Genomic DNA, 15,562 nt, shown 5'->3' with positions numbered 1-15,562 from the left:
CTTTAAGGAAGAAGCATCATTTCACAATGCATGAAACATATTTGGAATTGCTGTAACAAACTGTTGTTTTATTATGGGAATAAGATATATATGTTTGTGTGGTTTGTTTGCCTGCCAGCTAAATAAACAAATGTTTCAATAACACCCATCCCACAATGCTCCCACCACTCACCCGCTAGCTGCATTCTACTCTGCTTTCTACACCGGTCCTCTTATAACAATGAGCTTCTACCTACTGCAACATCATCCAGTTCTTCTACGTATTTGCAGCCATTTGGAAGTTCCATATTATCTAACTTGTCTAAGCACCTTTTCACAACGCACCAGAAAATGTATCCATATATTGTTTACACCTTGAAAGAGAACACTGTAATGGCATACGTATAGGTATGTGCAACTGCATCTTTCATTGGAAATAACCAACCAGAAACTATTAAATATAAATATCAGTGTCAAAGAAAGTGCGTATAGACATGTACTAGTCATTGTCAATTTTAGCTAGTCGAATTTTGTAGTTTTGGACAATGGCGGTGCGATTTGCAAAACAATTCTGGATTATAGATTGAAAAAGTGGCAGTGCGTTCTTGAATCTAATCTATATTGGTTTAAGCCTGGCCAACCAGTGCTAAACAAACATTGGGCTGGTGACAGTGCAAATTGTTTTGCACCTGCCAAAAGGTACCAAAATTGGTACTTAAGTACATATTAACAGTGACATCCATGCTATTCAGAAATGATGGAACACTACACCAAGCATATGATTTGGCATCCAGTTAACAACACATAATTAAGATAACTAAGATATTTAAGACAATAAATTACACTCTGAAGTAACTAATAACAATACCAAAAGACACACACAAAACTGATTTTAAAAACACATTTCCAAAGGAACAGTATGATATCTCAAACTCTGATACTGGAACAGTACTGATATCATTTTTTGTCCACCGTACAATCACTCTACATTGGCCACAAAACACTCTACACTGGCCACTATATTAGCATAGTCAATCAATCAATCAGTCCTAGCATTTATAAAGTGCACTACAAACCCGTGAGGGTCTCAAGGCGCTAGGGGGCGGTGGGGGGGGGGGGCTGCTACTGTCCAAAGAGCCAGGTCTTGAGAAGTCTCCTGAAGGTTAGAAGGTCTTAGGTCTGCCACAGGTGGATGGGGAGGGTGTTCCATGTCTTGGCGGCAAGGTGGGAGAAAGATCTGCCGCCAGCGGTCACTCTTTGGATGCGGGGGATGGTGGCGAGGGCGCGGTCTGCAGTGTGGAGCTGGCGGTTGGGGGTGTAGAGGCTGAGTCGGCTGTTGAGGTGAGCTGGTCCGGTGTTGTGGAGTGCCTTGTGTGCGTGGGTGAGGAGTTTGAAGGTTATCCTCTTGTTGATGGGGAGCCAGTGCAGAGGTCCCAAGTGGGGTGTGATGTGACTGCGGCGAGCGATGTTGAGGATCAGGCGTGCAGAGGCATTCTGGATGCGTTGGAGCCGTTTCAGGAGTCTGGCTGGGGCTCCTGCGTATAGTGCGTTTCCGTAGTCCAGTCTGACAAGGGCCTGGGTGACCGTCCTTCTTGTTTCAGTGGGGATCCACTTGAAGATCCTGCGAAGCAAGCGGAGGGTGTTGAAGCAGGAGGAGGAGACGGTGTTGACCTGCTTCGGCATGGAAAGAGTGGAGTCGAGGATGACCCCTAGGTTGCGAGCGTGGTCTGTGGGTGTAAGGGGTGCTCCTAGTGCAGTCAGCCACCAGGAGTCGTCCCAGGCCAAGGGGGTGGATCCGAGGATGAGGACCTCCGTCTTGTCCGAGTTCAGCTTCAGTCGGCTGTTTCTCATCCAGTCGGCGACGGCCTTCGTGGAGGTTGGTTTTGGCGGTGTGGGGGTCTTTGGTGAGGGAGAGGATCAGCTGGGTGTCGTCAGCGTAGGAGATGATGTTGAGGTCATGCCGTCGTGCGACGTGGGCTAGCGGTGCCATGTAGACGTTGAACGCTGGGCTGAGGGATGAGCCTTGGGGTATGCCGCAGATGATCTTGGTGGCTTCGGAGCGGAAGGGGGAGGCGGACGCTCTGTGTTCTGCCAGAGAGGAAGGAGGTGGTCCAGTCCAGGGCCTTCTCTTGGATTCCGGCTTCGTAGAGGCGTGTTCGTAGTGTGTGGTGGCAGACCGCGTCGAAGGCGGCTGAACGGTCCAGGAGTATGAGGGCCGCAGTTTCTCCGTTGTCTAGCAGGGTTCTGATGGCATCGGTGGCGGCGAGGAGGGCAGTTTTGGTGCTGTGGTTGCTGCGGAACACAGACTGGGACGGGTTCTCCTCGAGGAAGCTGGTCAGTTGTTTGTTGACGGCCTTTTCGATGACCTTCGCTGGGAACGGGAGCAGGAAGATGGGTTGGAAGTTCTTGAAGTCCTTGGGGTCCGCCTTGGGTTTCTTGAGTAAGGCGTTGATCTCTGCCTGCTTCCAGCTCTCCAGGAAGGTCGCTGTCTCAAAGGAGATGTTGATGGTTTTCCAGAGATGGGGTGCGATGGTGCTGCTGGCTTTGTTGAAGATGTGGTGTGGGCAGGGGTTTTCCGGGGATCCGGAGTGGATGGTGTTCATGATCTTGATGGTGTCGTCGTCATTGATGTTGGTCCAGGCGAGCAGGCGGTTGGTGCGGGTGGTGGTTGTGGGAGGGGAGGAGTTGGGGGGGTCTCAGCAGTTGCCGGGGTGGTGACGGCATCAAAGCTGTCATGGATGTCTGCGATCTTGCGATGGAAGAAGGTGGCCAGCGATTCGCACAGGTCTTGTGACGGTGGGATGTCGTTGGTGTTGGAGCTGGGGTTGGAGAGTTCCTTCACGATGTTGAATAGCGCTTTGCTGTTCTGTGCGTTGTCTAGGCGGTCTTTGAAGGAGGACCTTTTGGCGGATCCAATGAGGTGGTGGTGTCTGCGGGTGCCGTTCTTGTGGGCTGTGTAGCTTTCCGGTGTTCGTTCACGGATCCAGTTTTTTTCGAGTTTTCGGCAGGTACGCTTGGAGGCCTGGAGGTCTTTGCTGAACCAGCTGGTTCTCTTGCTGGTGTGGGTGTTGGAGGGCTTCTTGAGCAAGGCGAGGGTGTTGGCGCACTCGTCGATCCACTGTCTGAGGCTACAGGCTGCGGCGTCGGGGGTCGGTCGGGTCTGCGGGTGGGCTCTGGGCGAAGGCGGTGGTTAGCTGGTCCTCGGTGACTTTGCTCCAGCGGCGGCGAGGCATCTGCTGGGTGCGGTGGTGTGTGGTGGGTTTCCGGAAGGTGAAGTGGATGCAGCGGTGGTCAGTCCAGTGGAGTTTGGTGGTGCGGTTGAAGAAGACGTGGGAGCTTGCTGAGAAGTTGGGGTCCAGTGTTCGGCCGGTGGAGTGGGTGGGTGTTGTGACGAGTTATCAGAGTCCGAGGTTGGCGATCAGGGTGGAAGAGTTGGAGTTGTTGTTGTTCGAGGTGGAAGTTCAGGTCCCAGAGGAGGATGTAGACCGTGGAGGCGAGGGCATGTGTGCTGATTAAGTCGGCGATGGAGTCGCTGAACTGCGGTCGGGGTCCGGGGGGTCTGTAGATGAGGGCACCTCTGAGAGTGGTGTTGGGGTCGGTGTGGATCTGGAAGTGCAGGTATTCGGCGGTGCTGAGGGTGTCGTCAGTGTCTGTCGAGATTTTGAGAGTGTTCCTGTGGACGATGGCAATTCCTCCTCCTACTCCGTTGGTGCGGTCCTTGCGGGTGATCTTGTAGCCTTCTGGGATGGCTATGGCGATGTCAGGTGCCGAGAAAGGGTTCAGCCAGGTCTCTGTCAGGAAGGCGACGTCTGGGGAGGTTGAGTCGAGTAGGTCCCAGAGTTCGACGGCGTGTTTGCGGGCAGAGCGGGTGTTGAGCAGGATGCATCGGAAGAAGTTGGGTTCTTCGGTAGGTGGGTTGGCAGGCTGGATGCTGGTGAAGCTTGAGTTCCGACAGGAGAAGGGTCCTTGGGTGCGCTTCGGGGTGGCCAGGCAGTAGTTGCGTGATCATCCGGCGTTGAGTGCGTGGAGGGTGCTGGAGTCGTACCAGAGGTGGGGTTCGCGGGGGCCAGAGGTCCTGGCACTGGGCGCGGTCCAGGTGTGGACGGGCGCAGACGGGCTTGCCTTAGGTGCGCCTTCGGCGGCCCAGCAGCGCGCCCGCCATATAAGGGGATGTGGGAGGGAGAAGCAGCTGGGAGGCAAGAGCGCGGCGGCAAATGGGAGAGCGAGGGGGCGGGACCGCAGGGAGGCCGCAGCGGAAAGAGACGGGGATTACAGAAGGCAAGAGGGAACGGGGGAAGGGGCACCACAATACGTTTGACTAGGGGCAACAAGTGAATAAGCAAAACGGCACAATACGGTCTAAGCAGAAAAAACAGTCTGAACAGTGGCAGTAAAATAAGGTTGTTCCCTTCTTACCTGTAGCCCATACACATCCACCAACCATGGCAAGAGGCCAGAACTTGGGGGAATTCTGAATAAGGTTGACCACTAACGATACTAGCCATATAGAAGCACAAAGGATCCATTGGAAGAACATTCCTGAAGAAAGAAAACAGTTTTAGTGCTGATCCTTCATTACATAACATACTGTGAAGTTGTAAAATGCATGTTCACCTTTAGCTATCTTAGCACTAAATAACAGAAGTTCATTGTCACCCAACTCAATGGTACTCATTTCATAAACCTTTCAAAGGATGAAGGCCAAGTGAATATATGACCGCGGGGGTAATTACAGATCCCTGCAGTTGATGCATTGATGCACTGAGCCACCAGATAATTGGTAGCTGGTATATTCAACAGTATTGTTAGACCAACAAATCTTCAGACATAGGCATTAGCCTGTCCAACATATTATTGTCTTGCCCATTCATCTTTTACTCCAATGGTTTAAGGAGCAGGGGTTACATTCCTTCCACAATAATCATATTGTACTTATAAATTAAATAGCCACACTAAAATAGAGGACCATAACAGGTTCATAACTCCTGTAGTCTACTCACTGAAATACAGTGATCTACATAAAAGCCGTTCAGCTCTATTATTAGTTAAATCTTTAGCTTTGTCTGCACATTTCTTTGACATACTAAGTGAAAATAGGTATGATAGGGCTCAGTGTGCCTCATTAAATGTACAACAAATAAAGCATTGAATAAGAAACCTAGTATTGTTAATATAATCTAGGTAAAAGCATTACCAGCATCTGTGTCTGCCTGGCTAGCTTTTTCGATACCAGCAGAAAAAAGGAAAATAAAGAGTTTTCTAAAATCAGGAAAGACACAGGATAATGCCGACAAGCAAGGTAATGCTTTAACTGTTCGTATGTACACTTCATGACTAGCAACTTGTTTTGCTGATAGAGTGTGTCAAAGCCTTAATGTGATTCCTGTGATGAAGGTTGCTTTTCTATTAGGTTTAGCACTTCGTTGGTATTTGTAGGACAATGCCTCTGTTGGGCAGAAACATTTATTTTTATAATTACAGTTCAATTAGTAAAATGTAAACTGAAGTCTAATATAAGACAGAGTCACTAGGCACAGACTAGCACAGTCAGCATATGCAGGAGCGACACGACACATTTCAGTTTTGATGTGGTAGTGTCACCAGGCGCAGTTTTAGGGGCTGCTTACCACATGCAAGCAAATCATTAAGGAAGTATGAATTCTTACTTTTGGGGGGCTCCACTGGTCAAACATGCATTCTGGAATAAGCTTGGTGTTAATGTTTAAGATGGTTATGCAAAGATCATGCAATATCCTTGCCTCATACAATATGCAATTTCATTACTGAACATAGGGCATACAACTTAGAATTGCAGGTGAATGTTTATTTAATAAGATTGTCTATGATTTTGATTCAGATATGATCATTCTAATTTTTACTATCAGAATATTCCAGAGTTTCAATCAACATTGTGAAATTAGAATGTTGCCAATTTTAGTCACTAATGTGTATTAGTTATTCATCCATAAATTCTTTTGAGAATATATAACATGCTTGTTTCAACATTCCAAGTTTGCAGCATCACTAGTATCAGTGATTCTAGTAACTTTGATTTGTGGTCAAGATGGGACATTAAATCTCTCAGCACTTTTCACACTGATGATTTGGATTCACTTTCTACTACTGTCTCCATATGACCCAGATGCAGGTTCATTTGTTTCCAGTACTACATTTACTTAAGCTTAAGAGTTGAATCATCACAGTACATGAGAAGGGTATACCTAGAGATCTATTGTATATAACTTTATAGATGGTAAATGACGGAAGATAAAAAAGATAAATTAGGACTATCGAAAAGTTGATCCATAGTACTTTTACTGGTGGACATGTTACGCGTGAACTGGTTTAACAAAAGCATTTCACAAGTTTGTCATTCAAAAATGTATTTGACATGCTCGATTAGAGTTTGCCACTACTTCTCATGAAGGATTGTTCCTTTCAGGGATAAATTCTATCCTTTCCCATGTGAAGACATGGGTAACAAATCTGCTCCTCCACCACAGATGGTGGTGTCTATCTAACATTCAGTTGGCACAGCTCAGAGGACAGTCAGTGCATAACAATTAAAACGTTGTAATATTAACAGTTCCACTAGAGATTATGGAGCAATGGCAGGCTATAAACACTGGTAAAGTCGCTCTACTGTCAACTTTCCACTGTCCTAATCCACACACTCGGACTTGACCTTTTTCTCTGCCTCAACCACAGGTTATGAGGAGAGGAATGAGACAGGCAGAGGATGTGGATGAGGATGGGGCACACTGCGCACACACTAGCAACTGCCAAGAGCACGTACACACACATATATACACACACACCACAAGGGATTGTAACACCACTGCATCAATTAGGATAGTTCACTCTCACACTGAAAAAATTCTAATAGCCTTTCAGAGCACCATTAAAGGCCTGCTCCCATGTTGTAAGCCCGAGCCGCTGGCTCATGCCTATAATGCCGGAACAGACCTTCAATGTCAGGTGTAGTCAAAATGGTTACTATATGGCTATAAAACAGAGCTGCTATTAAAATGAGAGGAACCTATAATGTGCGATTAGTTGTTTTTCAGCAAGACAGGTTTAACATTTGGCGTGAGACATCCTTCATAACTTCAGGCTCACAGACCCTACTGAACTAACAGTTGTGTGTCCAAGGGATTCTGTAAAGTACCAACATTTTAAGCGTGTGAACTTCAACATCACCCTGCCTCAGTACAGTAAGGAAAATAAATCATTATTTGAGGGCCTAAACTAGGAATAAAGAGGGTGGAACACACTAACTCAGGAAGGGGACCTAAGAAAACACTCAAAGGGGACCCAAGTAAACAATTAAAAGGAGACCCCCTGAATGCGGGAAGCTATCAACTCAGTGATCCCTGGACATGTAATGCCTAACAGTGAGGTATTAGGATCTCTGCAGTGTCTCTCTGCTCTCCTCTGTTTCTGAACTGACAGAAAAATTAAGTCAGCCTCGAGATGGTAAGATAGCTCTACTAAGCACTCCCACAAAAATCTAGTTCTAAAGCAGTGGAACAGCAGCACTCTATCCATACCATCCTAGTAAACTAACTTCTGTCATCAAAAGGCATAATCATGCTATATACCAACCTTCATAAACAATGGGCACGGTTTACTCTTTGAATGTCAGCTCAGCTGAATCAGGACAGAGAAAGCTATGGCCAAAACCCTCTCTCAGGTTACCCCATTACACCAGACAAAAAACAAAACTCTACGAAAAGGTTTCACCCATTATATTTGCAGAATCAAAACACAATACAATTTAATCAGTCAATCAATCAATCATGGAGTTAACAGAGCGCACGGCTACTCGAAGAGTGTCCTGGAGCTACACAAATTACTGAATATCTGTACTGAAACGTCGCTACTCAAAATCTCTTTATAAAAGCCAGTTCTTAAGAAGGAGTTTGAAGGTCTGTTCTTCCTTCACCTCCTGAAGGTACAAAGGGAGGGAATTCCAAGTAGAGGCAGCGAGAAATGAGAAAGAGGAACCACCCCATTTTTTACGCTCTCATCTGGAACCACCACCAGCAAACCATAGGAGGAACTAAGATCGATGCTGAAAATAGGGTCTAATCCTGTTCATTAGTAAGCATGGCCCTTTTTGGCGGAAGGGCCAGTGTGTCAGCATGAGCTCTTTAAACCGAACTTGCTCTTTAATGGGAAGCCAATAAAGCTTGTTCAGGTGCAGCTGGATGTGACTTCTTTTTGACACTTTCACTAAAAGCCGAGCTGTGGTGTTCTGCACCAACTGCAGTCTTCTCAGATGATAAACCGGCAGAACTCAGAAGAGGTTGTTTGCATATTCCAGACGGGATGTGATCAACACATGAACTGCTATTTTCTGATGCTGAGCTCGTAACAAATATGAGCATTTCTTTAAAGATTTTAAAAGGCCATAACAGACCTCCACACTTTCAACCTGAGCCCCAAACGCAGTCAAGGAATCAAATTTCATCCCCAAATTCTTCACTACGGAGGAGGGGCGGAAGCCGACTGGGCCAACATTGGCCATCCCACAGCAGGTTGGAATTCTACTGAAGATTACTAAGGTGCATTCAGCGAAACACTGGTGAAAGACAGGATCTAAAAAATGTTAATGAATTGGGCTTATTCTTATTCAGCGTGAAGATACTTTGAGTGTCATCAGCGTAAGATTCAATTAGCACAGATTTACACAATGTGGGGGCTCAGCGCCCAACCATGGGGAACTCCAAACTCAAGGAGTTTTGAGTTCAATGAATGGAGTGCCATCCAGACTGCTTGGCTACGGACCTAAAGGAATGGAACCACAGACACTGACATTTCCTGAACGTAGTAATAAGATAGGGTGGGACACTGTCAAAAGCTGCAGATAGATCGAGAAGCAGCGAAGTCACCTGATCCAATGGCAGCTTAATTGTTTGAGACCTCCACGAGTGCCAATTCTGTACTGAAACAAGGTCTGAAATTTTATTGGGAAGGATGCAATTACTGGTGATGTTTCAAGTATTTGGACAAAAGCTGATAGACTCACTTCTCTAAAACTTTTGAAAAAGCTGGTAACAGACCTGTCAGCGGATGGCTTTTTTTAGTAAGAGAATTAACTGCCTCTTTCCAGCAGATCAGTACAGGAGCTGAACTTAAGGCACTGTTTAACAAAAATTGAGGGTGGGTTAATGGCAATACATCTGAGGAGGGCAAGGATCTTTGGCTGACCCAAATTTACAAGCTTTTAAAGCTTGTTCTGAATCTTGTAGCCGAATGGGCCTGAACTCAAGAAGGGAGCAGACCGCAGACTGGAAAGGAATTACCAGTGATGCATCAGGCATATCTGCCTCCAAAGGGCCATCTGCTCCCTTGAGGGTGTCCACAATATCTCTGATTTGTTGTCAAAGTATCCGATAACTGAGCACAGAGCTTGGAGGAGGCATCCAGTGGAAGTTGAAGTGCCTTCAGATGAGTGAATGTATTCACGATTCTAAAAATATCTTTGGATCTACATCTAGAGTATGCCAATTACCTGGCAAAGAGGTCCACTAGGGCCCTCTTTATAGCTTGATAGTAGGCCCTCAGTGCACTTTTATAGAGTTCCTTACCCTCTGGACGATTAGCCTTTCTCCAACCTCTTTCATATTATGCACTGCTTGTGTTGGCTCCTGAGCTCATTATTGAACCACAGAGCAGAACAGCGTCTGCTCTTGGCTAAGTTGGAATGGCCCATCCAGAGGAGCCAGTCATTAACCAACTGAGAGTCAGCTTCGATATCCCCATGCAATGTTGGGATCGTGGAACCAATAGTGTCCACTATCAATTCACAGAGAACATGCTCACTATCTATGGGGGAGTAAGTGGATAATACTTCTGCTTATTGGTCCTTGATCCACTCTCCATGAAAAGTAGATTGTGGCATGGTCTGACTCAGTTCTACCCAGCTGTAATTAATGGTCCAGACTTCCAAAGAAGCAATGACAGAAACACACACATACTTCTGTAACTGACAAGTAGACTGCAGCACACCACTGAAAGTAGGAGACCCAACTCTCATACAGAAAACATTATTCAGTAAAAGACACCGTTTTCTCAATGGCAGCATACTCGCTTTTCAGGTAGAAATGCTGAAACAGTCACATAGCTTAATGAGGTAAACATAACTGGTTCATCTTGGAAGAACAGCTGGGCCATCCCTCAAGACAAAGGCAGCAACTCTATTGAAGGCGAATATTTTTCAATAAAACAGTCTGCAGCACTTTGCCTCTGCGAAGGAAAAACCAATCAGAAAGAAACTTAAAAGGGAGTTATGAAGCAATAGCTGAAAAACAAGCCCTTAGGCAGTTGTAAAACATGCAAAAATGTGCAATGATGGAAGCAGTGACTAGAGTGTACAACAAGGCATGGTTCAGTGGACTTTTAACACATGTACCCTATTTGCCTGGCTAGTTCACAAAAAATTAAGCAATCGATATTTTAAAAAATACATGTACCAAAACCACAATACCATACAAAAGGAATAGAAGAGTGTTCTCTTTACCATCACCAGTGTCATATTTCTTAACAGGAACGAAGTTTGTCCCAAACAATAGAACAGCTATGATTGAGCAAGTAAAGCCAAATCCCAGATCACTTCCACTGCTGGCATTGCTGCTACTAGTGAGTGCCAAACTACTCATGTCTGTATTGCTGGCAAACGGTCCTTTGTATGGTTCTGAAATAAAAGCATAATATAATTTGTTAGTCAATGGCTTGAAAAACAAGGCACTTTGTCAATAACTTCATCTTACACCACAAAACAGAATATACCGTAGCAACCTTACAGAACAATAAATAAAATTAAAACGTGGGTTATATGCATAAAGTGTTTATCATAGATAAAAGATGTAAACGTCCTGATTAATCTAGCCCTTATAATGAAGTCAAGGCCCATATTATCTTATCCTAATGCACGATGTAATAACATAGTGTAACTTAATTTATTATAAATAAAATGTATAAAGTATTATACCAGGATCATAAACAAAGCAAATCCTGGATGCAAATTCTGGCATACAAATATTCATTTGTGCTAGCATAAGCCACTATTTAATCTTGGTACAACAGCTTTATTATTACACTAATAGTGTTCTTAATTACATGTGGAGTGAGATATAAGAATACATTTATTTGGGAAATGCAGGACTTAAATACGTTCATGGGTCTCTTTAGTGACTATCACATCAGCCTTAGATGCCTTCATTTGAAAACTAAGGCCTCTCACAGAAGGTATCCATTTGCCCCTTGTAGATTGAAGAAATCCTCTTGGCGAAAAGACGATGTAAAATGTATGAAAGATCTTGGCGCCAAAGTTACAAGTTTGAGGATAAATCAATGTGCAAACATGAATTACATGTGTAAAAGATTTAATATGCAGCCGCTGGACCAAGCACTAACACAAACGTATTTCTACTGCAAAACTCTTGCTAAAGAGTTTTTCAGTATTTACAACTCCTTGGGTCATCCTTAAATGTAAATGTAAATGTATAGGTATTTATATAGCGCCGATCACCACTACGGGTATCTCAGCGCTGTACTCATACCGCTGAAGGAACCCTTCCTGGCTTTCCATGTGAGGTGTCCACTCGTGGGCACCCCCATGGTGAGGCCAGGCATCCCAGCGCTGTTGGGGCCGTTGTGGAGATTAAGCAAGCTATTGCCCAGAGTTGCAGCGTGGGACGCATGATTAGAATAGGCACTGAGGCGAGAATATCCGGTCCGCGGAATTTATAGCCCGAGACCCTGCCGCGACGGGAATCGAACCCTGGTCCCGGACCAGTGCTCTGCATCGAGGTCTGCCGCTCTAACCATTGAGCCACACTTCTCCACTTAAGCTGCTACTATAGCAGCTGTTTCTACACAAAAATTCTGCTCCGACTTATCAGACTTTCTTCAGGATACGGTCATGCACCTTCCTAGCTTTTTCATAAAAGATAATCATGTACTTTCATCTGCGCAAGACTGAGTACCACCCTTTCCTGTTCTCCTCCAGTACCCTGGTCAGATTACTGACTGGGGATTCAAGAAGTCATCCTTTCTAAGCTTACCCTAATTTTCTCTGGCTCTTTACTGAATTCCTGTCCAGCTAAGCTATTGCTTCTTCTGTGGCCCCTTTAATAACATCAATTTGCAATACCTTCCTGTCTTCTGGAAAGGTGCTTAATCTGTAGAACACAACCGTCATCATTCCTCTGCTGAAGAAATCCACATTGGACACTGCACCATCCTACATTTTTACTACCCGTGAAACCTACATATCACAGAAAGTTGCATTAATATGCAACTGTCAAAACACATAGAAAAGATAATTCTCTAACAAATACCTATCGAATAGGTTTTAGCCCCAGTCTTAGCACTGAAACGGTGTTGATGTCTGGAAAATTCTGGCTGCTGGAGGTTCTGCAGCCTAATGCTTCTTGATCTTTGGGTGGCTTTCAACAAATTTTCACATTACATTCCTCTAAAAGATGAGCCAAAGATGGTTTACAGGGCAACGTATTAAGTTGGTTTACATCTTTCCTAAAAGATGTATTCAAGAAGTCTGTATAGATCACTGCTGAATCGTATTTAAAACAGTAAACTGTAGTGTCACACACAGCTCATTATTAAGTCCACGCTTTGTAACCCTTATGTGGCTCCCCTGGCTGAGGATATAGCATCTAATAGCCTTTGGTTTTATTCTTACACAGGTGATATTGAAATCATTCTGTGACTGGAAGGAGATGCAAACCTTTCCAGGGCCAGTTAAAAAGCGGTTTGTGATCAGTGGCCAACTGATTGAAATCCGAATCACTTATGGTCAATATAGATAATACAGAGGTTTTGATTTTGGCAACTCTTCCATCTGGACCTCTAACTGGTGGCCCAAGTCTTTAGGTGCTTGTCCCACATCATCGCAAATGCTCATAATCTAGAAATAATGTTTTTATTAACCTATCATTCAAAGCTTGCATCAAAAAAGTTATGACTACCTGTTTCTTCATGACTGGCAAGTAGATTATTAATGGGATAAAAACTGGCACATTGTGGGCTAAATAGTGGCACATCACCATATGGCAATAAATATCCACATAAGCCAAGGAGCGAAGTCGAACTTGCATTTTGGTGCATGGTACACAAAAGCATACTGTTACAAAGCATTAAATAGTTTTGGTACATGAATCACACTTCATTCAGCAAAGACACATAATGATCCTTGTTTTATTCACATAACAGACCGCTACCTTGTGCCCTGGGATAATCCTTATTACTATCCAGGAAAAGATATCAAATTTCTCAAACACACTGTACCATACAATCATGTGCATACTATGTAAAATTGTGCAGAGGCATGTTGACCTACCAACATTTCACAATGTCTAGGTACCCATTTTGGTGCGTGAGCTTTCCGGTTGGTTTGGAGCAGGCGAAAGCTCCTTGAGAAAGAAGGGAACCACTGGTTCCTCTGGATGCTCTCTTATGAGTGAGTGTTTCAATCAAGTAAAAAGTTCTTGGCCTTGAGAATGCATGCCCATTGGGAATATTGTCAGTGTTTGAGAAAGTGCGTCTTTTGACAAGGTTAGTCCCACACTTTTTGATTAGAAAATGTTATGATTTTGACTGAAGTGCACAGGGACCCTGCCAAATAGTTCCCCTGTGCCAGAGCTCCTTCCCTAAAACTGTACCACAATTGGCACTTTAGACCTCTCTGCAAGTCCCTAGTATATGATACCCTGGTATGTAGGACATTTGGACTGGAGAGGGTCCCCTAGGAACCCCTCACCAAGGCCAAGCAAACTGCCACTGCAGCCTGCATGCTTCGGTGCAGAGAAAAATAAAGTCGACATGGCATACTGCCTGTGTGCCATGCCAAGCAGCACTGCCTAAGGTATAGGTAAGTCATGCCTTTAGCAGGCTTTACAAGCCCTAAGGCTTCATGCAGATCCCACAGACTCCTGCGAATACCTTGCACTCTCCATATGCAACAACGCAACTCGATTGTGCAGACTGCACATCTTCTACCACCCCCCAGGTATGCCTGACACCTTCACTGACCACCTCATGGAAATCATTACAGCCAAGTTTCCCCCAATTCTAATGACATTTTCCTCAGTGACTTCAATCTGCACTGGAACGACCTCAAGGACCCTCAGGTCAACGCCATCAAAGACTTCTTGACCGACCAAGCCCTTACCCAAGCCTACACACTCCCAACACACACGAAAGGCGCCACTCTAGATTGGATCTTTGCTAAGGAATCAGCTGTCAAGCTGATCTCTATAGACCCATGCAACTGGTCTGATCACTATGTCATTACCTTCCTACCACAATCTGTGAATTCAAAACGTTGGGTTAGAGACACAAAGAGCCCATGTCTCGTGTAATTGGCTGCCCGCTGCGAGATTGACCTCCCCCCCCCAAATATCTCAACGGTCAACAACCTCACAGAACACTATACCTCGACTATGTCTAACATACTTGATGATCTTGCCCCGCTAAAGCTAAAAGGAACCCAAATCAAAGACAGAAACCCCTGGTTCAACTGATCCCTCAACAATGAAAGGAGAACCCTCCGGCAGACAGAAAGAAACTGGAGACAGCACCCCTCAGCCTCCCACTTAAAACTTCTCCGTCAGACTAAAATTGCCTATAATAGGAACATCCTCAATTCAAAAAAAGAATTCTTCAGATCAGAACTGGAGAACGCCAAGAACAGACCCCGCAAGCTCTTTGAAATGGTCAAACACCAATCTAATAAAATGGCTAAAACCTCCAAAGAAACTCCTAAATCTCTAACAACATGTGAGGAAATCTCCTCCTTCTTCTCTGACAAAATGACTGCCCTAGGAAACAAACTTTGATCTGCTACCTACTCCCAACCCCCTCCGGACCTGCCTCATCTCTCCGCGCTGCCCCCCCTAGATATCACCCAAAAACCAAGCACACTGGTCCAACTTCAAAGTATATGACGACCATTCTGTCTCGGGAATTCTATCCTCCTTAAACCCAAACAACCACTTTAATGACCCACTACCCTCCAACTGTTTGCTGCCTCCCAAGTTATCATTCCTTCTACAGGGTTCGATACCTGACTCTCTAAAAGCCGGTCAAGTCATCCCCATCTTTAAAAAACCTACGCTGAATCCTGCCTCTCCAGGCAACTTTAGACCTATATCCAATATACCACTCCTAGCTAAAGTTCTGGAGAAATGTGTACAACTTCAACTGAGCCAAGACATCACCAACTTCAACCTACTAGTGGATTTCCAATCCGATTCAGGCCTGAGCACAGCACTGAAACCACCATTCTCCATATCATGGATGATGCTCTCCAAGCCCTTGACCAAGGCAAAACCTGTCTCCTAATCCTTTTAGATCTATCCTCGGCTTTCGATACGGTCAATCACGAGAAATGTCTCGAACGCCTCAAACTCAGGATGGGACTGGATGGCTCCATGCTCGAATGCTTTAGATCCTTCCTCCAGAACCTCTCCCAGAGATTTTTAATCAACGGTAACCTATCCACTCCCTCTCCGCTTATGGTTGGAGTCCTCCAAGGATCAACCCTTTCCCCTACCCA

The 15,562-nt window shown here is 45.1% G+C and overlaps 1 protein-coding gene across 2 annotated transcripts in view; it reads right to left on the bottom strand.

The window, feature by feature from the left end:
- The window catches only part of TMEM144 (transmembrane protein 144), a 240,369-nt gene that overhangs the window by 214,110 nt on the left and 10,697 nt on the right, over positions 1-15,562 (bottom strand). The window contains exons 2-4 of one of the 2 annotated variants that reach the window (XM_085641727.1): positions 10,505-10,678; positions 10,129-10,230; positions 4,396-4,518 (exon numbers count right to left, since the gene is read on the bottom strand). In XM_085641727.1, the coding sequence (XP_085497853.1) occupies positions 4,396-4,516 (121 nt within the window). In that variant the 5' untranslated portion in view covers positions 4,517-4,518; positions 10,129-10,230; positions 10,505-10,678. The remainder of the gene's footprint in view (positions 1-4,395; positions 4,519-10,128; positions 10,231-10,504; positions 10,679-15,562) is intronic. The other variant, XM_085641726.1, reaches the window with a different exon arrangement.

Source organism: Triturus cristatus, chromosome 2_2 (assembly GCF_964204655.1).
Source record: "Triturus cristatus chromosome 2_2, aTriCri1.1, whole genome shotgun sequence".
NCBI lineage: Eukaryota > Metazoa > Chordata > Amphibia > Caudata > Salamandridae > Triturus > Triturus cristatus.
This window is presented reverse-complemented; position numbering and strand designations above follow the sequence as displayed.